General features: G+C 42.3%; 1 protein-coding gene across 1 annotated transcript in view; it reads right to left on the reverse strand.

Moving 5' to 3' along the window:
- Positions 1 to 27,101, reverse strand: part of dcc (DCC netrin 1 receptor) — a 245,886-nt gene that overhangs the window by 36,592 nt on the left and 182,193 nt on the right. Inside the window, exons 17-22 of the mRNA XM_041960176.1 lie at positions 17,272 to 17,510; positions 16,148 to 16,286; positions 9,550 to 9,657; positions 8,719 to 8,913; positions 8,563 to 8,595; positions 4,127 to 4,192 (exon numbers count right to left, since the gene is read on the reverse strand). Of these exons, the coding sequence (XP_041816110.1) occupies positions 4,127 to 4,192; positions 8,563 to 8,595; positions 8,719 to 8,913; positions 9,550 to 9,657; positions 16,148 to 16,286; positions 17,272 to 17,510 (780 nt within the window). The remainder of the gene's footprint in view (positions 1 to 4,126; positions 4,193 to 8,562; positions 8,596 to 8,718; positions 8,914 to 9,549; positions 9,658 to 16,147; positions 16,287 to 17,271; positions 17,511 to 27,101) is intronic.

A 27,101-nucleotide genomic window follows, 5' to 3' on the forward strand; every position in this document is an offset into this window, starting at 1 on the left:
AAATAGTCAGAGGTGAATCTTTTCTATATGTAATTTTTCAAGTGAGAGGAAACTCTGTGAAGGATGACACGGTGTTAAAGATGAAATACAGTAGAGCTGATGAACAAGGCTGAGCCCTTGCCGACCCGCCATTAAGCCAGAGTAGGGCGGAGGTCAGAGGACGGATTTACGATTGCCTAGAGCAGCAGCAGCCTCAACACTGACAAAAGTGTCAGAAAGTCACACACACACACACACACACACACACACACACACACACACACAGCTCAAATGTCCTCCACGGCGACACACTGTCAGCTACTGACCCTGGTCTCTGACCTCTCTGTGTTTAGTTCTAGTAGTAGTTTCAGTGTTAATGATAGGATGGGCATTTCTAGCAAAAATAGCATTCGATATTCAGTGGGAACTATTCGATCATTCTTTGACCCCCCCCCCCAACACACTGAGAGTGCTTCGCTCTCAAATGACTGTATAGTTGTTGTATATTTGCGAAATGCTAGCAGCTAGCTTTTTCTGTCCTAACATAATTGGAAGTGCTATTGTTGTGCCCTGAACAGTGTTATTGATAAGGACGTTTGCTTTGTTTATAGTGCCATCTTATGGTGTTCATGAGTATTGTTTCTCTGCACTTGCCTATCCGTCTTTGTAAAGGGGAAGTAAATAGAGTCGGCCCGCATCGCAGTCCGTAGCGTCATAAATGGGCATTATTCTTTGCATTCCTTAATGCTAAAGCAATGTCTGTAAGTACCAGCATCTTTGCAATTTGTGTTAACTTAATCACAATGTTGTTTTATGCCTTAGTGAATGTTAAGGTACTCTTTTTGTGGATTCAAGCAATGATGATGATTATTATTATTATTATTATCATTACGGTAGGTACTAAGCGGAAGAAAATGGATGGATGGACGGTAGCTACACCACTGGGTGTTGCTTTCCACAACACCCAGTGAACTACGTTACAGCCACACAGGTTAAAAACAAGGGAAAATACATCTTTTTAAGTCAAGACAATAGTCATATTAACTATTACATATTTCATAATTTAATGACTGTTCTAAAATTCAACATCATGACCATCCCTAATTAATAGCAGCAAAATGAGCATCATCATATTTTAAAGCAGAATATTTCCATTAGCATCAGTGTAAGTACTGTTAGCATTAATATTAGCATGTGCATAACACTGATTGTGGATTACTATTGGCATCAGTGTCTTGTAAGCACTGACATCAGTTCACATGTGTATTAGCTAGCAAATGCTTTAGCTTTAGCTTCAGCGTCATTAAAAGTAGTAGTGATTGTACGATATCATGTGTATCCTGTGTAACAACTAGCCTGAGCATTAAGCTATTATTAGTTTTTGTTGTAGTAAGTAGTATCAGTAGTATCTGAGAAAAAAAAAACAAAAAACGTTGGTTTCCCTGGGACCTCTCTTTCTCCCCTAACTGTCAGTGTCTCACTTCAGATGTTTGGATTTGGATCTTCGTCCTCCTGAGGATTCAGCCTCTTCTCTCATCTCTCTCTTTCCATTATGTGCATATTGTCTTTGTCTCTTCTACTGATGTGTTTATTCTTTCTCTTTTTTTGTTTAAAAGATGTGCTTGAGCTTTGCTCTTAAAGTAGTTAGCCTGGTCTCCTTCCCAGAGTGTCAAATACCACTGCTTTGTCAAGGCCCTCAGTGTCTCATACAGGGGCACAAAGTACCGTTTAGTGTCTGTATGAGACACACTGCGCTTTAAACTAACCTGGTCTGTTTTGAGGGACAGATTCAGGCAAGGGGGCTGTGTGCTGGAGGTTGTGGGTGGGGTGGTAGGGCATATTGGAGTGGTGTTGAGTTATAAACCTCCTTGGTGTTGCCATAAAATAAATCCAGTATTTTATTGTCACAGGGGTAGCATATAACATATTGAGTGAATGCGGCCAGAGAGGAGGACACAGAGGGACGATTAAAGTCACCAGAAATAAGAAGGAGGGCACGTGGGTGTTGTGTCTGCAGACTGCTTGAAACTTAGTGTACGACGTCACCGGTAGCATGAACATTCACAGAGAAGGAATATACGCCACTGTCACGATAACATGCAAGAATTCCCTCTGTATGCAAAATGGCCTCGTGGTAACTGCTAACAGCTCAATATCCTCACTGTAGAGTTGTTCTTTAATCATTATGTGCCCAGAGCTACACCATCTACAAATGCTGCCCGCCCTCCTCTTACCACTCACCTCTGTCCTGTCTGCCCGGATCATCATGAAACCAGATGATGCATACACAATACCAATATAAACAAACTTGTGACTGGAGTTAGTGCAGTTAACCATGTCATCATGGATGGGGATGACAGGGAGTACAAAGACCACAGGACCACAGGTGCAAGCAGTCTCTGCCTAAACCAGTGAACATCCATTGAACAGACATTAGTACCTTAGTACCTGGGTGTTCACCTGAACACTGAACTGTATTGACATGGATATAATTTTGATTAACAATAGAATAAATGCCATTATTAGGAAAAAATGGCATTAAGCATTTTCCGGACATTACTTTTCATTTGTTTCGAGAGGACAAAACACTTGACGTGTGGCTGGAGAATGACATGTCCCCAGCAAAAAGACAAGAATAGTAAAGAACAACGCTGGACCCACAGGAGAAGCAATAAGGCACAAGAGACTTGAGGACACAGAGACTGACCAGACTGACACGAAAAAAATCACCCAGAAAAACACAGCATGAGCGATCAATGTGCTAAAAGACTGTCAGTGGAGAGAAAACTGGAGACAGATTTTTAATGTATGACGCTGAACGCAGAAATCAGCTGCTGCGGGACTTTTATCCATCAGTACAAAATAATAGAAACCAAACTCTGTCTCCAGCTACGTCTCTCTCAGGTCTGGGATATCCCGTCACTTCTCCACATTTGACATGATTACGCGAAATAACTGTAAAGAAATAAGTTATCCTGCCTGCCGGCCTGCGCACAGTGACAGGAGTTACTCTGCAACATACCTACTTTCAGAGCCGCTGCGTCAATAAAATATGTTTTAATCACTATTCTGTGCCATGTTATTGAATGCTTTAGTAGTAAGCAGTGTTCTAAGAGGGATAATGTAGAGTGAGCAGGTCTCTATGGAGAAATAAACCCCTTCAGGACACAACAGGATGACATAAAAGACCCCTGTCACCCTGACCCTAACCCTGTCTGGGTTTATTTCTCCATAGAAACCTGCTCGCTATACATTATCTCTAACATAGCTGATATTACTAGTAATATGAATTCTTGCCTTTTTTGCAATAACTGGTAGTCTTCAAGGATGAAATTATCTCAATATGGAAGCATATAGTTAAAAGAAAATCACAAAAAATATCACTTTCAATAATAGAAATATGACATTTGAAACATATAATAACAATTATTTATTTAAGATAAGATAAAACTTTATTTATCCCCAGCCAGGGAAATTTGGGCATTAGAGCAGCATGTGATAGCAGTGGGAAGAAAAATAGCACCAGAGGTAGCATAATCATAAAGTTTAATAGTTTTAGATGTATTGTTTTATGAAAAACTAGAAGCTTCATCAGGGACTGTCCTGCTGAAAATTGTTATCAATAATATTGATGTTGTTTTTGAATTTTATATTTTTTAATCTTGTTCTTCAGTAAAGATTATTTTCTCAACTTTGTAAAAACACTGATTGATGGTGAGAGAGTTGATGTAATTATTTTTTCTTTCTGGCGGCAATGTAACAACAAACAGGAAGTGACATTAACAGACTGTAAATCAGTGAGCTACAGCTCCTCATCAGGACGCACTCAGTCATTAAAGTTTAGACATTACTGAGCTGAGTGATTAAAGACAACACCAGAGGTCTTTGATAATCTGATGATGCCACAGAGTATCACTCACACACACACACACACACACACACACACACACACACACACACACACACACACACACACAATCAGCTACCAAGAGATTTGTTCTCATTGCATTATCAAGTCCAATAAACAGCCCAAATGTAATTCTACTTTCTGACAGTGAGATTCAGTCAAACAGAGGAACAGGGAGTGTTAATGTGTGTGAGGGTGTGCGTGCATATGTGTGCGTGCATATGTGTGCATGTGTGTTACCATCGATACTGCTCCTGTCAATCATGTTGGTGTCAGACAGCCAGTGGGTGTGGTCTCCACCTCGACCTGGAGGACCAAAAATAAACAGTAACATCATGAAGGAATAAAATGAAAGAGAATGTGGCAGACCTGAAGAAGGAAAAGCAGAGTTGTTCTGCAGGTGGAAAAAAGGGATTGGACAGAGAGATCGGCTCCTTGTTATGAAATAAATTACTCTGTTGAGATGGTACACACACACAGACTGTGCATGTCATACGTGTGGTTCTCTCCTGAGAGTGCATTTCCTCTAAATCTTCAGACAAGCCTAAATTACCAACAATTGCCCATGGGCCTTAGACCCACAGGGCCTCCAAATTTCCCCTGTTCAGTGTGCTTTTTTTCCAATTTTAAATTTGTTAGAGAATTTGCACAATGAAAGCACAATATGAATTAAAGAGGGCACTGGATTTCTGTTTGCTGTGTTGATTTTGTTTACATGAAGGTAGTCTACAACCTTGAACTTCCTTTGTCAGTTCTGTAGTTAGACACTTGACACAGTCACTACCTGAAGGAAGCAGTTCACTGTTTTCCCAGTCTGTTACCTCAGGCTTGAAGTTTTGATTTGATTTGATCTCACTACACCATCAGAATATGTTTCTGGAATTTGTCTTACATTCCGCAAACAAAACAAAAAGCAAGCAAAAGCATTTGCTACAAACATATGTTACATTGGACATGACATATAAGTGGCTGCAGTGCAATCAATTTAACTAATTGATTCGATTATAAAAACCTCTGCATCGCTCCCATCTAAAGACCTCTCAGATTAATTTAGAGCCAGACACAATACATAATTGTCCCACATTTTAAAGCTTCATTACGACCACCATCCAGCAGAAACCATCTTGATTTAATGCTGAAAACACACACACACACACACACACACACACACACACACACGCACACACAGATAAATTAGGTCTTTTTCTGTGCATTAAGCATTGTGTATATCTATGTGTGTATGTTTAGTAACAGGACTGAACATCAATTATCCTTCCTCCCCTGACAACACTTCTGATATATGGAGAGGGACTGCAGAGTGTACATGTGCACAGACCACACACACACACACACACACACACACACACACACACACACGTGCAAACAAACATACACACTTACACATCTGTCAGTGGCAAACAGCACCATTTAACACCCTGACACAGCAATTGAGTCTCTCTGGCTCAGTGTCCCAACACCTGAATCCCTTCACTCCACTGAAAAGTCCCAGGATGCATTTGTAGAAAGCAATGAGCAACTTGGACAAAGAACATCTGAGTGCCACATGTACCTTATAAATTATATCTAACCATATACTGGAAATCTGTCTAACCTCACATTCAGCCATGTGGATTCCTGATCCCAAATCAGTGGAGCAGGGCCCAATTTATAAAACATTGCTTAATTAATGAATGCTAACATTTTTCCAGCTAATGATCATCTTGATTCTCATCCAGCTAACCTGATTCAAGTTAAATGATTTTGTTCATGCATCATGGAATCATCATCTTGAATAACGGTAAGCTCTTATTTTCAAAAAAGAGCTTTATTTTAAGAGTAGTTTTTTGGACTATTAAAACCAACATCGGGAGATCCATTCAGCCATGGGTCTATTGTTCACACACAAGAACAGCCATTAGCACTGTGCAGCATTGAGGTACTCCCAGTGGAAAGATCGGAGATCCCCATGGAAATAGAAGGAAGAGGGGATGCAGAGCTGGAGTGAAGTTCCGTGACAAGAAAAGACAGAATAAACCATCCTTACCTTCTCTTATTATGGAGAACATGAGATCTCTCCCTAATAATGTGGAAGAGCTAACGGCGCTAACAAGGCTGCAGATGGAGTACGGGGATGTAGCCTGATGTGCTTCAACTGGACGCACATGTTACTTTGGATAATTTTCAACTGCTGAGAGCGGACAGGGGAGTGACAGAGTGCGGTAAGAGAAAGGGTGGGGGCATGGCAATGTTTGTAAACAACAGATGGTGTAACCCAGGACCCATCAGTATAAAGGAGCAGCACTGCACAAGAGACATGAAGCTGCTAGCAGTTAGCATTCGGCCATATTACCTCCATAGGGAGTTCTCACACATCATCATGATAATGGTGTACATCTCCCCGTCAATCAGTGCTGCAGCAGCATGCAATCTCCTGCACACTGTGGTTTCACAGCTGCAGACATTGCACCCCCAGTTCCTCCTTCTCACCTCCGGAGACTTCAATCACATTTCCCTGTCTTTCACTCTCCCCACCTTCATCCAGAATGTTAAGTGCAACAGCAGAGACACCATAAAAAAAACTGGATTTACCCTTTCCCTGCTGGGTCACTCTGATCACAATCTCGTTCAGAGATGGTCAGAGGAGTCCAGTATGGCACTGAGGGACTGCTTTGACACCACTGACTGGGAAGTGTTGTGCAGTCCACACAGGGAGGACATTGACAGTTTGACAACCTGTATCACGGACTACATTCGATGACACAGCCATTATAGTATTACATTATAGTATTACATTGTAGTATTACATTGTAGTATTACAGGGGAATGAACTGGAAAGTAGGGAAGTCATCATCAACTTTGTAAACTGGTGTGGACTGAACCACCTGCACATAAACAGCAGCAAGACAAAGCAGACGGGGATAGACTTCCACAGGAAGGTGCTCACAGATTACACCAGTGAACATCCAGGGTTTGGACTGATGTGAGAGAATGTGGGTGAGTACAGATACCTGGGTGTTTACCTCAACAACAAACGACTAGACAAACAGCACAGATTTCCTGTATAAGAAGGGCCAAAGTCATCTCCATCTGCTTAGAAGACTGAGAGCCTTTGGAGTATGTAGGACACTATTAAAAACTTTTTATGACTCTGTGGTTGCATCTGCAATCTTCTATGCAGTGGTCTGCTGGGGCTGTGGAAGCACTCAGAGGGACAATAAGAGACTGAACAGACTGGTCAGGAGGGCTGGTTCTGTCCTGGACTGCCCTCTGGACACCACTGAGAACGTAGGCAAGAGGAGGATGTTAGCCAAGCTGACATCTATCATTGACAACCCCTCTCACCCCCTGCATGACACTGTGGTGGGCCTCAGCAGCTCCTTCAATAACAGACTGCTGCATCCACTCTGTAAGAAGGAACACTACCGCAGGTCCTTCATTTCAACAGCAGTCAGGTTATTCAAGTCAGGCATTGTATAATGTAGCACTGGGTCCATACACATACTGATTTTCTCTGCACTACTGCATACATATGTATAATCAACTTCTTGTTTTGTATTTATTTTATTTTCCATTGCTATTTGCTTTTGCTATGCTGCCTGTAACACCAAATTCCCCGAGCTGGGGATTAATTAATTTAATTAATTAATTAAAGTTGATCTCATCTTATCTTATCTTGATAGCTAAAATCAATGGATAAATAGCATAAATGTCCAGTTTAGGTGCAGGTAGCAAGCAAGTTCTTTATGGCTCCAGGGGTGGTCAGTCAGCTGTTTCACCACTGAAACGTCTTAATAACTGTTGGATGGATTGGTGCAAAATCTTGCACAGACATTCCTGGTTACCAAATCATCTTAATGACTTTGCTGATACCCTGACTTTTCCTGTAGCACCACCATCAATTTATATTGCAGACAGGCGAGACCTCATTGGGCTTCAGATACATATTTTATCAGGTTATATCTAAGTAAGGGAAAAAACATATTGTTGATTTGAAGATGTGAGTAAAATAAATAAAATAAAGATAACATGAAGATGAAATATGATTTGAAGATCAGAGATAACAAATAAGGTGGGCATTTCAAGATCAAAGACAATTTTAGACAAAATATTATCAAGGTGATAAAAAGACAGGAGATGAGAAGATGATATGAAGAGGGATTTTAAGATAAAATAGAAGAGCAAATTTGAATAACAAGCATGATTACAGCCAACCTGATGAGAAAAACTCATGAAGATGATTTTAAGATAAATGATAATTTACTGATCACTGAAAAATTTGAAGTAGCGATTGGATTGGAGGATGACACACAATGGCAAATTTTTGTAAAATCACACATTTGAGATGGAGCATGGGTTTAAAGTTCACACATGCATGCACACGAACACATCTGTACTATCCTTCTTCTAACCTTTACCTTAACCCTAACTTAAACCTAATCCCAATCTAGCCCTTAAAACCAAGTCTTAACCCTCAAAGAGCCCTTTGAAGGTCTGTCTGGAAGTCAAAACTGGCCAAATGTCAAAATCTCAAATTGGTTTTCATAAGGATAAGTGTACGAGTGCACACGTGCACGCACACACGCACGTACGCACACACACACACACACACACACACACACACACACACACACACACACACACACACATGCACACACTAGTACAAGAAAAAAGCCTACCTTGATCATTGGCCATCTTGTCTGGATGTTCCACTGAAAGAGCAATAGAGACAAAGTCACCAAAATTAGAAAACATAAAACGGAGGTCTTGATGTCACACACACGCACGCACGCGCACATGCGCATGCGCGCGCACACACACACACACTGACAGACCTTTGGCAGTCTTGAAGTGGACAGGCTCAGAGAGTGGGCCGACCCCTTTGGTGTTCTTGGCCTGAATCCTGAAATAATAAACTGTGTCGAGGTTCAGATCCACAACCTGATGGGTCAGCCGGTCACCACTAATGGCCTCCATCATCCAGTCATCTATTGGCATGTTCTTATCCAGGGTGTAGTACAGGATGTAACCTGTCAGACAAGAAGTTATAAGGTTACTGAGAGTTAAAATAAAATTTATATCCCGAGCACAGAGTGCATGGAGTGCAATATAAGAGAAGAAAAAATCAGAACTACATGTTGCAACATGTAGTCGAACATTCAAGAAAACATTTTTGAGGAATTTGATCATTTATTTTTAGATCTTATTGTTAAATATCTTCTGTGTGTGTGTGTGTGTGTGTGTGTGTTTGTGTGTGTGTGTCTGTGTTGTGCTGTGCTGTGTTGTGCTGTTATCCCTGGAGGGAGCATATGAGTTGTCCTCCAGGACGCTGCTGAAGCAGCAGAGCTCATTAAAACAGATGGGTTTACAGCCAGGTCGATTGCCCAGAGGAAGAGAGAGAACAATGGAGGAGTGTGTGTGTGTGTGTGTGTGTGTTTGGATAAACAGAGCAACTGAATTCTTGTATTCTTGAACAGTATGTTGATCTTGAAATTATTGAAATTATTTTTTTTCACACATTTTACGGACTAAATGTGAATCTATTAACTGAAAATAATCAGCAACTATTACACATTGAATAGTGTGTGTACTATAATTGAACAATGTGTACCTTGAATGAGTAGAGTGGCATACCTTTGGTGATTGGTGTGTTTTTAAACCCTCACCTGTGATTCGTCCGTTAGCCTCCGTTGGTGGTTGCCAGCTGATTAAAATGGCGCGGGGTCGTCCCTCACGACTGATCACAGTCAAATCTTTGGGGGCGGAGCTAGGAGCTGTCAATTATGGATGGAGAGGAAGAAAGGAGAAAACAATGTAAGCACTGGTAGGATGAGATGATGATACAGTTAGCTTAATTTGATGATGGTTACAGTTATCTGCATATGTTTTTGTCCCTACGTGTGTTTGTCTCTTCTATCTGTGTGAATTCAGTGTTGCCTCTTCTGTGTTTGTGTGGCTTGTCCTTCTTCCAAGTGGTTCAGGTCCTATCTATCATCATCCCTCTGAATCCCAACTCTTTATTTAGGTTTTACAATCTACATGTACATGTATCACAGTAGGACAGAAATATATATATATACATAGGTTTTGTATTTTTAAAAAAAAAGTTATAATGCAGAAGGTATTGCTTGCATGTGATAGCAGGATGTTAGACATAAATCACAGTGCTACATTAGACAAGGCTGGAGTTAACATTAAGCAATACTGGAGTTGAACACTCTGAAGTACCTGCGGTACCGTTTCTTCTTGGAAAGTGGATGCAGCAGTCTGTTGCTGAAGGAGCTGCTTAAGGCTCCTGGTGTCATGTCCCGCCGTGTCTGATGAGTCTGTTCACAGTGTCAAGTCTTGTTGTGCACTTCCTGTTTTATTGTGAAACCCTAACTCTCCTCTCGTTTCAGATCCTGACTTCCTGATGTGTTTCCCGTCTGCCTGATTGTCTGCCCCACCCTGATTGTCTCCACCTGTTCATTGTTACCTCATGTATATATAGCCCGTGTCTCCCTTTGTCTTGTGCCAGATTGTCTTGTACGTCTTGTGCTCCCAGTATCTCGTCTCGCTATCAGTCCTGTTTATCTTGCCATAGTTCTCTACTGTTGTTTGATTACCTTAGCGTCCTTGGTTCTCTTTTTGAGATCCTTAGCGTTTTTTGTTCTTCCTTTTTGACACTACCTCTGAGCCCTTAGTTTGCCTGTATTGCCTTTTTGCTTTTGTAAATAAATCAGCCTTCGTGCTCGCCTTTTGTTGGAACTGTGTTTGGTCTCCTGCTTTTGAGTCCTGACTCCTTCGAGCCCCTGGGCCTTTTCACCTGGGGTGCAGAGGGTGAGAGGGGTTCTCAATGAATGATGTGTGCTTGGCTAACATCCTCCTCGGTGGTGTTCAGAGGGCAGTCAGTCCAGGACAGAACCAGCACTCCCCTAGCAGACCACTGTGTAGAAGACTGCAGATGTCACCACAGTGTCATAAAACGTTTTTAACAGTGTCCTACGTACTCCTCAGTCTTCTCAGCAGATGGAGATGACTTTGGCCCTTCTTGTACAGGACATCTGTGTTGTTTGTCCAGTCCAGTTTGATATTGAGGTCAACACCCAGGTATTTGTACTCGTCCACAATCTCAATGTCCAAACCCTTGATGTTCACCGGTATAATCTGTGACATCAACATCTCCTTTGTCCTGCTGGCGTTTATATGTCGGCGGGCTCCTGTTGAGTGAGGTGGGGGGAGTGGTATGTAGCCTCTGGAGTGGGATAAGCTGATGTGAAAAGGGTGCTGCTTGTGTTAGGGATACTCCAGGGAAGAAGGAGGGGTTGCAGAGACACTGTCTGGTCTGGGCTCTGGTGGGTGGGGGAAGGAACGGGGGTAGAATCAAACTGTTGAAAATCAGATTCAGTTCATGTGCGCATTCCAAATCTCCAGGTTCTGGACCAATTCCACTGTCACTGCTGTGGCAGGGGTATAGTGGGAGTGGTTAGAAGTTAGGGGAACCGTGGTAAACCTGCATGCTATGATATGATATGGACTGAGTGTGTGTTTCTGTGTGTATGTGAGTCTGAGGGGAGGAGTGTGGTGCTATGGCTGTAAGGTAGGTATATGAAAGTGTGTGGCTATAAGGTGTTGTTGGGGGGAAAGGAAAGTAGGGGAACAAATATAGGTAATTAGAGGGGAGGGGTGGAGGGGGGTGGCGATGGGAATGTAAGTGGCTTACAATAACTGTTGAATTTGTAGAAAATTTATGAGGGGATTCCAAGTTTCTTTAAAGGCAGAGATGGTGTTCTTTTAGTAAGCTGCAGTTTCTTCTGTCAAAATGAATTCTGTGATTAGGTTGGTCCAATGGGTGAAATGGCAAAATGATCTAAATTATCAGTTCTGAAAGACTTTTCGTAGTGATAGCTCGAGAGACAAAGACTGGGGTTTGGTATTCTGTGGGGAATGGAGTATCTGAGATGTCTCCTAGAAGCAGAGAGCAGTGGACAGTAAGACTGCAGTCCAGGACTGAAGATACTGTGTTGGTTACTGTAGTCCAGAGAGAGTGAACAGGTTGGCAAAGCCAGGTCACACTGAAATAGGTGTCAGTGCTCGCAGAAGTGCACTGTGAGCAAGTGTCTGTGCTGGATAGTCCCATTTTAAACATCTTACTCTGAGTGATGTGAGTTCTGTGGATGGTTTTTTATTGTATGAGTTGTAAATTAGTGTTGGTGGTCATACTGCAGATGTGTGTACAGAAATCCGGGTCGGGAGACAATTTTAGGTCACTTTCCCATTTTTCTTTTGGAAGAGTTATTGTGGGGTTAGATGAAGTGACGATTCTGTAGAGTTTTGATATAAGTTTTTGGGGTGGATGGTTATATCCAATAACTGTTCACTGGTTTTGGAAGGTTGTGGGGTATTTGTTAGTTTTAATTTGCATTTGATTAAGGATTTAAGCAGTTGGTAGTAGAGAAATTGGTCTCTCCTGATCCCGAATTTCTGGATTATTGAGGTGAATGACATAGGGTTGTGCCAGATGGGGGTGTGCCTACATGGTGCTAGGGATGATTTGGTGATTTTGTTGGCTTTCCACCTGGCTGTCAGAGTTGTAGATATTGTGATGTTATGAAAGATGTCCAGTTGTTTGATGTGGTAGAAAGGGGAAGTCTGTGATTGAATTGGGGGGGACACAATTTTTGTTCAAGATCAAGCCATGGCTCGGAATACAGGTACTGTAATAGGTTTTGGCAGGAAATAGTCATGAAATTAGGTGTTTCCAGTCCGCCTAAGTTTTGAGTTTTGGAGTGTTGTGAGTGCTGTGCTTGGTTTTTTTTATCTTTCCAGTAAAAGTAAGTGTTGAGAGAGTCTAGTTTTTTGAACCAATGGTCTGTTGGGGTGGTTGGTATCATTGAGAACAGGTAATTAATCTGTGGGATGGTTTTCATTTTTACTGTGGCAATTCGGCTTGTTGATTGTTTAATGGGAGACTTTTGAGAAATTATTGATGACATTGAAGGTTTTGCTGAATGAGTAGGATAGGGTTTGTAAGTATAATAATAAATCATCGGCACATAGACTAATTTTGTGTTGAGAGTTGTTGATTTGGACACCTTTAATTTTTTTGTCTTGCCATATTGCTGCTGCAAGTAGTTCAATGAATATGGCAAAGAGGGATGGAGAGAGTGGGCATCATGTCTAGTTCCTTGGTGCAGTGCGAAGCTTGGTGAAGTGATCCCATTTGTGACAATTGTGGCCCTCGGAGAAGTGTGTCGTGTTGCTATCCATTGGATGACCAACTCTCCAAAGCCGAGTTTGCAGAGGGTGGTGAATAAAAATGTCCAGTTGGCCTTGTTGAATACTTCTTCTGCATCTAGCGATTATAGTTTTTTGTTTTTGTCCTTGTGCAATGCTGATGAGGTTGAAAAATCTGTGGATATTGTCTGAAGGACGTTATTGCATAACTAATCCTGGTTGCTAGTGTATCTGTGATAATTTTCAAGTCAAGTTGAGCGTGGGCGGTAGCAAGAGGGATGTGTTGGGTCCTTGTTGGGTTTCAGGAAGATGTCTGTGTTGTGTGGGAATGGTAGATGTGGTATTCTGCAAGTAATCTGCCAAAAAGGGGATGGGAGACGGTGAACTCCGTGGAATGTTATCTTCTTAACTGGAGGAGATAGAAGGGAGTCCTGTATGAAATCAATGAAATCAACCTTTAATGATTTCTATGGGCCTGGGGGTGCGATGTTTGCAGCTGTGAGACCAGCATTGGCCGACAGGGGGATGTAGACCGTTATCGTGATGATGTGCGAGAACTCCCTCGGGAGGTAATATGGCCAAATGCTAACAGCTCTATGTCTGTCAGCACTGCTCCTTTACACTGATGCATCCTGGGTTTTCTGTTGTTCACAAACATTGCTATGCCCCCATCCTTCCTGTTACAGCACTCCATCGCGCTCCTGTCCACTCTCCATCCATCCATTCATTGTCTTCCGCTTATCCGGGGCCGGGTCGTGGGGGCAGCAGTCTAAGCAGGGATGCCCAGACTTCCCTCTCGCCAGACACGTCCTCCAGCTCTTCCCGGAGGACACCGAGGCGTTCCCAGGCCAGCCGAGTGACATAGTCCCTCCAGCGTGTCCTGGGTCTTCCCCGGGGCCTCTTCCCGGTGGGACATGCCCGGAACACCCTCCCAGGAAGGCGTCCAGGAGGCATCCGGTAAAGATGCCCGAGCCACCTCAGCTGGCTCCTCTGGACATGGAGGAGCAGCGGCTCTACTCTGAGCTCCTCCTCTCTAAGGGAGCGCCCCACCACTCATTTCAGCCGCTTGTATCCGAGATCTTGTTCTTTCGGTCATGACCCAAAGTTCATGACCATAGGTGAGGGTAGGAACGTAGATTGACCGGTAAATAGAGAGCTTTGCCTTTCGGCTCAGCTCCTTCTTCACCACGACGGACCGGTACAACAACTGCATTACTGCAGCTGCCGCACCGATACGCCTGTCAATCTCACGTTCCATCCTTCCCTCACTCGTGAACAAGACCCCAAGATACTTAAACTCCTCCACTTGAGTCCACTCTCAACAGCTGGAAATCATTCGCTTCCTGAATGAGTTCATTCAGCCAAGTCTCCATGAAACACATCATGCTACGCTCCCTCTACTCCCTCTGCAGCCTGGTTAGTGTCGTTAGCTCTTACATCTTTGGGAGAGATCTCACGTTCCATTTAATAAGTGATGGTATGGATGGTTTATACCGTCTTTTCTTGTCACATCCCCTTCTCCTTCTCTTTATTTCCATGGGGGATCTCCGGTCTTTCCACTGGGAGTACCTTCGTGTTGCACAACGCTAACAGCTGTTCCGGAGTGTAAACAATAGAGCCTTGGCTGAATGGATCTGCCGATTTTTTAAATAGTCCAAGAAAGAGTAAAAAGCCAATCAAATCAAAATCTAGTCTCACCAGTTGTACATCCATACATGTGATTGTGCATGATTGACCGAGACTAATGACAGAATATGGATACTTGCTAGTATTAATGCAGTTCGATTGGTGCCATCAAAGTTCAGTACCCCCATTTCACCATTTCACATATTATAAAATAAAGTCCCTCAGCTGGTGTCTTTTAGACAGTTATTAACAGTAAGGAGAAGGTATTATGATTGAACTAGGCAGTCATTTCAATGTTTTGCAGTGAAAATGTGGTCAGTGCGTCAGTTGAGTATCAAGAGTTAGGGTTATGTCTGCAGGGACTGAGTGGGCTCAGCCCATTGCTCTGAATATCAGTGTAGTCTATTGGGCCCCAGGGTGGTAATGTGGAGGTAATGCTGTTCATGCTTAATTGGGTGTCAAATCCAACAAACGTGATTGTAAACATCCTAAAAGGAATACCTTGACATTTTGATTTCAGTCTGCGGTTAGGTGTCATTGTGGCACACAGTTGTCATGCTGTTGTGCAGGAGAATTTTTCCACTACACCTCACTGAACAAGAACATGATTTTTGTCCATTGTCAAACCACCTTTTAAAAAGTAAGCATTGTCCAGGGGGGAAACAAAAATAAAGACGCTGGACACCCATGTTGTTTTGGTGAAACCACATTTCATGAACCTGCCCTTATTTAGTATGTCCCTGTTTTTTTCCTCTATGACTGCTCAGCTGAGTATTTTAAATGTCAGTGAAAAGAAAGTGATAAAGAAAAGTTTATTACAATTGAATAATAAAATTAAAAGAAATGTCTTACTATTGTTCTGCTGATATGTTTGTTCTTACAGGTTAATAATATTTATATAATGTTAAATGTTAGGGGAGATTTGTTCTACAGCAGAATCGTCATTCCTGCTCAGATTCTCAGATTCTTGAGAACTTTATCAAAGAACAGAACCTTTTCCTCCAAACCTAACCATATAACCAACTGTGAAATATTATTTTTCCTTGATGGCTCAACTAGCTTTTCCCACACTTTTCAATTACATCTTACAGTCTTCCTCTGCAGATTGAGTTTGTTCAGTTGTCATGGAAATTGCTCAGTTCCCTAAAGCAACAGAAATCATCAGAATAATTGCTGTGTTACTCTTACCATTTCAACAACAAAGCTCTACTGGTACAACCTAAAACCCTGAGGAGATTGGATTCGTGTATGATATCATATGTGACAGCTGTAGGGAACAATGCAAGCGAGCAAAGGGCTGTTTAAGAATTAAGACTTGTGTTTTGTGTTAAGGTTAGAGTTTTTGGTTAAGGTTAAGGGCACGGGCTGTTGGGATGTGTTATGGCAATCGGGTCCTCACGAGGGCAGAAATAAGAGACCTACCTGCTTCATATGTTGTGGCATGTGCTGTCATACTCCACGTGCTAGACTTGCGACCTTTGGTTACCATGACAGCAAACTCATACATCGTGTTTGGTTTCAGGCCAGTGACAGTGTGACTCAGTGCCGTGGTGTCTGCAGACTGGAAAATGTAGATGTTTTTAGAAAATGGAAAAGGAAAAGGTTTAGTTACAGTATAGATAACATTACCTTTAAAGAAGACAAATTCTAGACCTATTAGATAAATAATGCTTAAAACGTTCATAAAACTTGAGATTGCATCCACCCTTCAAGCACCCTATTTCCTGGCTGTTGAGGAGACACTCCATCCTTGTGTTTGAATTTGCAATATTATTACTAACACTTCAACATCAGCATATATTAACAAACCCCAGCAGCCACACAAATTCAGTTATGTTTTCATTTCATTTCCTGGTGGCACCAAGAAAATGTCTTATTTTCAGAATCTGACAGTGAGAAAAAAGAAAGAAAAGACTATCTTTCTTTCTGTCCCCCCAAACTGTGCTTTAATATGGTGAGGGATTTACTGTTTCCAGTACTTTTAAGCAGAGATCAGATAATTGTCGACGTTTTTATGGGGTTCAGTGTTTCACTGGAAGAAATCTCATCAGGTGAGTAGAGAAATTACAAAATCATGACAGTTAGGTCCCAAGTCAAATCCAAAGTTAAGACAGGTAAGTCACAACTCATGATACGTTAGGCAAGTCCGAAGCTAAGTTTCAAGTCAAAACAGTTAATACCCAAGTCAAGCTTAAAGTCAACTATGTAGTTAAAATCCTGAACAAGTCATTATTAGACAGGCAAGTGAAGACAGGTAAGTCCAAGTCATGACAGGTAAGCCTTAAGTTAAGTACAAAGTCCAGACAGGTAATTCCAAGTCTAAAAAAACAAACAAACAAACAAACATAATTTTTAGGATTTGGGCTTGGTGAGGATACCAAGTCATAGGAAATCCTGAGTTTTTAATTTTACAGCAAAATTCAAGTACCACGTCAAAAGTAATTAGATTTGTGACTCAAGTCTGATTCGTCATTTAAAGTCATATTCACACCTCTGGAAGAAATATTACTAAGCATTAAAGTCATGGACTGACTGTCTGTGTATACCTTGTATTTTCCACTGGTAGAGTAGCTGGTCTTCCACTTGACAGAGTAATACCGGACCTCAGATGCCTTCTGGTTCTTGGTCATGGAGTTGTCAGCCCAGGAGACACGGACTGAGTCCGAGGACAGAGCCACAGCTTGGACCCCCACCGGGGGGATCATGGGAGTGCTGGTGTCTGGCATGGGAGTGGGGTACTTATCAAGGAGGTGGAAGAGGTCATCCTCAGATGGGTCTATGGGGTCTGAGGGGGCGGCCGTTAACGGTGACCGGGGTATTTGGGGATAATTCATGAAATGATATAGTGTAATGAATGTGTGATAATGAAGATTTATATATGGAGGCAAGTGTGATACAAGTATGTATTCAGATTAATATAGGTTTGTCATGATTTCAAAAATCATAATAGTCATATAAGAAGACATGCAAGTTTGAAAGTGACATGCAGCAGGCATCCATATTTGTTTGAGAGGGAAAGGGGAAAGGAGGAGTAAATGAATGAGGAAGTGAAAAACATGAGAAAAAAGAGGAGAGAAAAAGGCACAGTATAAACAGTAAGAAGACAGTGACAGATAAATCTAAACAGATCACTCTAAGCAGAAGTGGAGCGGCAGATCAACAGAGGGGCGGGGCTTAAAGAAGGATATACAGCAGAGCAGTACAAGCTGAAACACATCACTTGCAAGTCTCCGAAACTCAGAAATATTTTAAGCTATTTTTAGTCAATATTCATAGTATGGCAGCTGGTAGAGAATGTAAAGTCAACTGCAGGGCAGTAATGTCTGATTGCTTGTTACCCCGTTTGTTTAAGCTATTGATATCACTGAATTCTGAGTTCTCAGCGAAGACTTCGGTGATGTTTTCACTTGTGAAAACAATGATTGTATATTTTACATTTCAGATTTAAGAATATTTATCATCCGCCCATATATTGTGTATTCATCACATGTGAAATGGGGTTTCACATGTATAAAATTAATGAGCATTTAAAGCACTGTTATGTAACTATCTTAAAAAAACACCTTCAAAGGAATTTTGATGGTCTACCATGGGTGCCGACCTCACACGAGAAGTGCATAACACTTCAAACACTATCAACTATGTCATTGATTTTGGTGAAACCAGATCGTATTTTATGGAGAAAATGCTTTCTGGTTTTCGTTCTGATGTCTTCTGGTTTTCGTTCTGATGTCCCCCGGCTGCTCTGCCTCTGCCTTGCTGATTTACGGAGCTTGATGGACAGAGGTGGTGACAGCGGGGGAAATGCTGTAGGGGAGACGCTGACCAAGCTAAGAAGATAAGGAGAGAGAGTGACTGAGCAAATGGCAAGAGTAAATCTCAAGCTAGCTTCAAGTCATTGGTGAAAGCTTTGCAAAATGAAAGGCTGCAAAAGAGAAGCTAGGATGGTCTCCTTGCTATTGGACTAGTAGGTAATACTATCTGGTTTGTTAAGTGATGTCTTGTGTACAAGTTTTTAATCATAACTAATGAAATCATAACAAATGCAAATACATCTATAGCGGTCCATAAGTACAATGGTGAATTGCACACCTGCTCTCAAGCATTCAATCAAGACTCACCTGCTGCCACAGTATATAAGCACCGAACCTCCCTACCAGCATTCGTCGAATCTTGAAGATTCATTAAACTAACATTTTTCTTACTCTACTCCTGTCTCTGTGTTTTGAGTTTCAGCATTTGGGTCTAGTTTCTCTGTCTGCAAAATGTAACAGAACATTTCGACTAGTATGGACCCAGCTGACTGAGACAGGGAAACTGAGAGTCTGCAGCAAGTCCTGTTGCACCAAGGAAGGCTGCTTCGACAGCACGGGCAATTACACTGGACACTGTTCACGAACAACAACAAACCCTGTTAAATTCAGTGACCATTTTCAACTCTCAAGTAACCATTTTGTTTCCTATCCTTGCCTCCCTAGCCTCTCCTCCGCCACTCCCAGCAACCATCAATTCCAGCTGTCTCCACCCCAAATCCGCCTCCAGTCAGAGAATCCCACGCCACTGACCCTGATCCATTCTCTGAAGAGCTTGGTAAATGTTGGGGGTTTCTCTTGCATTGCACAATGAAGTTCTGTCAGAAACCAATGACTTTTCCTTCAGAAAGATCCAAGATTCATTTTGTGCTGGGGTTGTTAAGAGGGCAAAAGCTGGTGTTGGCAGAGGCATTCTGCGTAAGTCTTTTGAAATGTCCGTCAATGAGTTCCAAAATGTTTTTGACCATGGGGAGCATGCGGGGAGGAGAGACAGCGTCGTATACAAGTGGTGGTATGCTTGTATTGCGGAGACTCCGGACATTGCATCGCGTCCTGTCCAGTGTGGCCAAAAGAGTGGGCTCACCAATAGCTGTGAGGGCATTGGTGAGTCAATCCATCGCAAAAACTTTGATCTTGTCCAGACTGCAGATTCCAGCAACTTGTGTTTCCAGACAGATCTCCTTCCAGCTTCAAGCACTGGTGGATTCCGGAGCAGAGGACAACTTTAGTCGCCAAACAGTGCGGGTTAACACTGGTGCCCCTCCTTTCTGGCATCATGGCTAATGCCGTGAGCGACAGTTTCTTGGTGGAGGTAACACACTGTCCCTGTCAAAATCATTCTGTCAGGTAACCACTCTGAGTAGATCAGACTGCGTCATTTCTGCACCATACACTTTGATGGTTCTTGGTTTTCCCTGGCTCAAGATACATAACCCCCAAATCTCTGTCTGGAGTCCCTTCTGCTTGTTTAATTGTCTGCAGTCTGCTCCATTTCCGGAGAAAGATCCCTCCATCCTGGTTACAAAGAAGCCACTGGACCTACCCACGGTGTCCCAGAATTACCACAACCTGTGCAAAGTGTTTAGTAAGGAGCTTGCCTTCTCATTACCTCCTAATTGCCCATACGACTGCCCCATCGATCTGTTTCCTGGAGCTCTGTCACCTACCAGCCATTACTACAACCTGTCACGCCCAGAGAGGGAGGCTATTGAAACATACCTTATCAAGAATTCACTTGCAGCAGCTGTCATTTCTCCTTCCTCTTCTACTGGTGCAGGGTTTTTTTTTTTGTTTGTTTCTAACAAAGTCTGTCCATCCATGCATAGACTACCCATAGACTACCGTGCTCTGAAAGCTCTAACCATAAAAATTTGCATCCTTTGCCACTTATATCCTCTGCTTTTAAACCACACCCAGGCACCACCATTTTCACTTAGTTGGACCGCAGGAACGCCCACCATTAGTGAGGATATGGAAATCTGCAGTCTCTCTCTGCCTTTTCATGCCATATCAATCTATCTTGCTTCGTTTGTGTGCTCAGTTACTTGACCTGCACCTGTCCTTTTGTGCTCAGTTGATTCCAGTCACCTACCCTCGTCTGTGCCCTGCCTGCCTTCTCTCCCTGCAAGACCATGTGTGGATTTTCAACCAATCACGCCGTTTGGACCCTGTCTGTCAGAGAAAATCTTGGATTAACCAAACCCCCACCTGTAGACCTAATTTGGAACACATCTGTCTGCTCTCCCAGATTCGGACCTGGAATCCATTGGAATAAGCTCCGTTGAACTTAGTCCTTTAGTTGGAACTCTGACTGGTTTGCTTATTGAACTTGAATTGAAAGTGTTTATTGTTCAGACTCCAGTCTTCTGTCTGCTCAGTCTAAACTTGGCATTAGAGTCTGTTAAAAACCCCTTACAAAATGTACCAGAGGATAAGAGAAGGGGACAAGTGGAAGACGGCATTCAACAATCCGCTGGGGCATTTTGAATATCTGGTGACACCCTTTGGGTTCACCAATGCACCAGCAGTATTCCAAAATCTGGTAAATGACGTCCTACGGGACTTTTTGTACTGCTTTGTCTTCATTGTTCTGGATGACATTTCAATTGTTTCTAGGAGTCAGGAGGAGCACATTTATCATGTGTGGCAGATTTTGCAGAGCCTACTCGAAAACAGACTGTTAAGGGAGAAAAATGTAAGTTCCATGCTGCTTCTGTAGCTTTTTTGAGTTTTGTGGTTGAGTGGGCAGGTGAAGGTGGATCCAGATAAGATGAAAGCACTAGAGGAATGGACAGCCCCTGGAAGTCAGAAGCAGCTCCAGCACTTCCTTGGGTTCACCAATTTCTGCTGGAGCTAATATTTAGAAATACAGCAGGATGGTGGCCCCCCTTGACCTGATTGACTTCTCCGTCTTCTTTACTTGGTCTCCCGAAGCAGCTGCTGCATTTTCCAGGCTGAAGAGCTTATTGATGTTGGCACTGGTCCTTGTTCAACCTGATCCTGCTCTCCAATTCATAGTTGAAGTGGACACCTCTAACACCAGAGTTGGCGCTGTGTTATCTCAATGATCTGGTTCAGATTTTTTTAAATGTTCCAGTTTTTTTTTTGGGTACAAATCAAGAATAGTGAAAGAAAAAAAATTCTCACTTCAGTTCAGACTCCTCTTCACCTTCTGTTATCTTTGTAGAAAATGAGTATAAATGAGACCAGTGGAAGCTGATCTTTTTATTATTATTATTTTAAAAGTGTAACTGGAACAAATAGTTGCTAACTTTACAGGTGGACAGAATGCACAGCCTCCTTAGGCTCCACATCATCAGCCCTCAAATGCACTTAAACTACTGGACTGCTGATCGGCCAAAGTGGGCAGCAGGTACAAATTGGATCTTTTTACGTTACCACATGGGTTTAAACTTGACCTAAACTCACGCACTGGCTAGTAGTGTTTGCCACCTACTCAGATTTGTTCAGCGATTCAAACAGGGCCAGTGTTGTGCTCATTTATGGCAGTTGACCAATCAGGGTTTAATAAGCTGCTTAGTAGTTCCCAAGCCAAGTTAATAGCTGATGTCATCACAAAAAATACATTAGGCACACAAAAAAAACCCAAAATCAAAAAAGAAGCATTTCAAGTCACAAACAAGATCTGCAGCGTACCAGCAAAAGCAATTACACCAACTGTCCATTATAAACATCCATCACAGTTTATAAACTGACTTCCTTCCACAACATTGTTATCATGTTGGGACGGAGGCAGGGCATAAGGAATGGTTATATAGGTAAGGAAGGGGACACAACCTGGACACACTTGATGTGACAAAAACTGTACAGTCAATGTCTTTGAAGTTGCCAGAATTAAAGCCACATGACACTTGAAATATTGTGTAATCAGTAGGTGTTGAGATAATGTATGGTTTAGGACTTTTAGGTCTTTCCCACTTTGAAAATCTACTGAAAAGCTGAATGTCCAAGTTTTCTACCGGTTTCTACATGCATTTGTGGATTGGAAGTTTTGAAGTGTCCCAAATGTAACCCAATGTAGTCAGATACTCACTGCCAACACATTGAACTTTGTAAACTTGTTTGGCATTTGTTCAGATTGGTTGATATTAACATCTGTGAACACCATGAATTCATAAACATATATTTTCATTTGTTGGTCATGAAACAAAGATGTGTCACATGTACTGAGACTAAACAACATTTCAGATGTGACTTTTTACCCCCAAATGAAGAGGTTTAGAAAATCTGAATAAACTATTGTTTCTTGACCCACCAGACATGAGACCACCATGCTCCCAGATCTCAGCTATTAACTTGCATGTACAATGTTATTATAAATGATGACACGAAAATAAGACCAAAGTTATAATAAACCCCCCTTTTTTCTTTAAACACAAGGAGGAGCCTCTGAACATGCCTGGAGGTCTGATTTGATTTGCTGTTTGTTTCTGATTTCATAATTTAAGCCACTCGATTGTTGAACATATCATGGTCTGGACTGCGAGTTCATGTGAGGGCAACATCGATCCTGGAAGATGAAGCAAACTCATCCTGTTATCTCTGCAGTGTAAACGAGACCTAGAATCCAGAGAATCCACACTGGCATCTTGGAGAGCGCCCCAATAGGCCCCCTTCTACAGCATGCACCCTATGTATCAAGACACTTCCTTACCACAGGTCCTGGTTTGATTTTCATCCCCACCGCCTTTCCTGTCTATCCAGCTGTACTATCATAGAAATTCAAAAAGCCCCCCAAAAACCCACTGACATTGGATGTGCTGCTACTGAAGAGAGATGTGCAACTGCAGGGGCATAGATGGATAGTGAGAGAGAGAGAGAGCGAGAGAGCAAGAGAGAGATTGATGAAAGAGGGATTTGATGCTGCTGGGTGAGCTGCAGCAGACGTTGTGGTTTAACTGGTCGTCCGGCATCACAATAAAGCTCCAGGCAGGACAGAATACTGATTAAGACAATGGACATGCCTCCCTCTCCTTCACAGCACTCCTCCTTCTACCCTGTCCTACCTCCATCCCCTACTTCCCTTTCTCTACATCCCACAGTCTGTTTTTCTTTTCTTTCTCCTTTGTTTTTTTCTCCTTTCCTCTCTATCCCATCCTACACACCTCCCTCTTTTCCTCCTCCCCACTCAGTTGAACCCTTCCTTCTTTCTTTCTCTAACCTTTCATTGCTCCTTCTTTCTTTATTTTTATTCCCTCTTTCCAGTGCCTTGTCAACCCCTTGCTTATCCCTCACACTTCCTGTCTCCTCTCTTCTTTCTTCCTCCATCCTTTCATATTCCTCTTTTTTGTTGCCCCTGTCTCCCCTTCTGTCTGCCTTTACCTTCTCTTAGTCTCTCTATGGTCCTTCACTCGTTGATTAAATGGTGGCATGGTGTGGGTGGCAAGGCGAGGACAAGGCAATATATTAACGAGGATCCCATCGTTAACGAGACGTTTTTTAAAGCTCTCATAAAAAGTTCTCCAGAAGCCTGCCACCACAATGTAACAGAGAATTCAGCTTGTCCTGGTTTGACAAGACAGAAAGTGTGTTTGTGTGTTGATGCATATCTGTGTGCGCGTGTGGTGTGTGTGTGTGTGTGTGTGTGTGTGTGTGTGTGTGTGTCACCGTTGACCTTGTCAGAACAGTAATGAGTTTAGTTTCTGTCTCAGCCTTCAGGGTCTCAGCTTATCGACTTCTGACTATCACACTACAGCTCCATGTTAGACTGTATATCTCTGGAGAACTCCATAATGGTTTACATATTTCTACAGAAATACATAAGTGTTTACTGTCTACTTATTTCCAAATTTTATATACAATCCCAATCCAAAAAGTTGGGATGTTGTGTTAATCATAAATCAACACAGCCTGCCTTGATTTGCAATGACAAGAAATTCTATGTTCCAACTGTTAAATGTTATTAGTTACTAAAATTCTGAATTTGATACAGCAACACATTTTAACTTTTGCAACAACACTGTTAAAATTGTGGAATGCTCAGAAAACACCTGTTTGGAAAGTTCCAAAGACAGAGCTGCTGACACTGGGGAAACACTGGATCAGTTATCCCAGGCTCAGTGACAATGGAGGGTCCAAAAGGTCCCTCTAACCATTCAATAATTTGCTGGAATGTATTGTAAAAAATACAGATTTGTAAAAACATACTATATATTATTCGTGAGTCATATGAAAAAGTTTGTTTTCTTCTTACTTTTCCGACATTGTGGTCAAAAATGGTCAATTTTACACAATGTAAAAATGGTTTGGCCTGTTACACTATGGAACTGCAGAGTATATATGGAGACCTTACCATAAAATAACAAGTTTGTTATCAGTTTTCCATAGACAACCTGTGGGGGCCTTTGGAGATTATCTTGTCCTGGGTATATCCTGGAATGTGCACAGGTACACAGGTTCATTGGGAACAGGCATCCTGGAAAGGCTCAGTCGTTCACAAGCAAGGATGAGGCGAGGTTCACTGCTTTGTAAACAACTGTGTGGGCAAATAGTCCAACAGTTTTACCACCTACAATCCATAGTGTCACCAAAAGATTCAGATAATTCTGAGAAATGGGCACCCCAAGAGATTTGAGCTGTCAGATAGTCCTTAATTAGCTTGATAATGCTTTGGCTTGGCACAATCATCGTTGGTAAAGGTCAAGTGATGGAAATTTGAAAGCTTTATAAATATTGTGACTCCTCAAACCTTGTCCTAACGATCAGCAGCCATGGGCTCTTCTAAGGAGCTGTCTAGCACTAGCACTAAAATAACTGATGCCGACAAAGCAGGAGAAGGCTGTAAGAAGTAACTGTTCTACTAAGCAGCAACACCTTCATGAAACAGTCCTCACCACAAAATTCAGCGTCAGGAGATGACAAAGGATCATCTTAACAAGCCTGATGCATTTTGGAAATAAGTCCTGTGGACTGACAAAGTCAAAATAGAGCTTCTGCAATGAGCAAAGCCATGTTTGGAGAAAAAAGGGTGAAGAATTTCACGACAAACTGTTAAGCACAGGGGTGGATCGATCATGCTTTGCCTTGTGTTGCAGCCAGTGGCACGGGAAGCATTTCACTGGTAGAGTGAAGAATGGATTAAATTAATAGATATAGAAATAAATTCTGGAAGCCAACATCACAACATCTGAAAAAAGCTGAAGATGAAAAGAGGAAGCTACGAGATTATGATCCCAAACACACCTCAAAATCCACAATGGGCTGCCTCAAGAGGCACAACCTGAAGGTTTTGCCATGGCCCTAGAGGCTTATGTCCCAATGTATTTTACTGTCTTTCTTTTCTTCTTTCTATATCACACACCTTTGTATTCTCCTCATTTCTACTGTCACAACCTTTTTCTCTCCTCCCTCATTTTCTTTCTGTCAATGCCGTCATTTATTTCTCTCTCTCTGCTTTCCACCTCTTTCCCTGAGCTTTTGCCAGTCCATCATTTATCTGCCTGTCTCTTCCTCTACTCTAACCCCTCCTGCCATTTCTCTCTTTCTTTTGGCTGCAAATTGGCTGACCTTCATCTCCTCTTTCTTACTTTTTTTCCATATCATTTCTTCCTTCAACTTTCAAAGAAATCTCAATGAAAGACAACAAGATAAAATAAGATGAAACTGGCATTTTTTGCTTATGAGGTTCACAGCCTGCAGGAAGACCTGATGAGTCTCACTCACAGACGCACAAGCACATACAGCAATGACAATGGATGTAAGCTACACACCAAATATATGTATATACACACACCTACAATTTAAAGGCCTACATTTTTAAGTATGCACAAGATACATCATGTCAGCAAAACCATATACAGCTACTTCAGCTGCTGTTTGCTGGGAAAAAAATGCTGTTGCTGCTACTCCTGCTACTAGTCTATTACTGTGGCTGCTAATACTGCTACTATAGCCACTAGCGCTACTGGTAATGGAACATTTTCCTCAAAACTCAACTAACTTAAAGAAACTTTCGTTTTTTACAACCTGGACTTTATTTGTAGCATTAATTACGACCATTTAGACACCCCGACAACTTTGGTGGCATTTGGAGTTGTTTTGAAGAAATTAGCCCCAGAGGAGCGGCGCGTATATCCGTATAATGCGAGTTATTGGGGCACCCGTGCGTAGCCTCTATGAGCGCATAATCTGCGGCGAAACTCGTTCATATTCCAATATTTTGTTATGATATGCTGGTGCTATTCCCCTCTGAGCCCGTGGTGGCATGTTATCAACATCCAGTGTCTCTAGACAATTACTTCTGACGTGATGACGTCATTTTCGAGCGCCGCGCGCTGCGAGCAGCCAGCCACAACACGGCTAACTCTGCGGCGGTCGGCTAGTTTAGCTGTAGTTCGCGACTGTTATTTTTCACAAAATGGATGAATATTTTTCCGACTCTGAGGTGGTGGACGATGACTTTGTTTACGATGGACGTCCTTACCGTTTTGAGCTAGAGTACACGGACGAGGAGCTCGTTGAAAGGAGGACACGGAGGCAGAGAGAGGAACAGCTAGCCAAACAACAACAAACAGCTGCGCGTCCACGAGTAGACGGTAACTGGT

Source organism: Chelmon rostratus, chromosome 19 (assembly GCF_017976325.1).
Source record: "Chelmon rostratus isolate fCheRos1 chromosome 19, fCheRos1.pri, whole genome shotgun sequence".
In the NCBI taxonomy this organism is placed as follows: domain Eukaryota; kingdom Metazoa; phylum Chordata; class Actinopteri; order Chaetodontiformes; family Chaetodontidae; genus Chelmon; species Chelmon rostratus.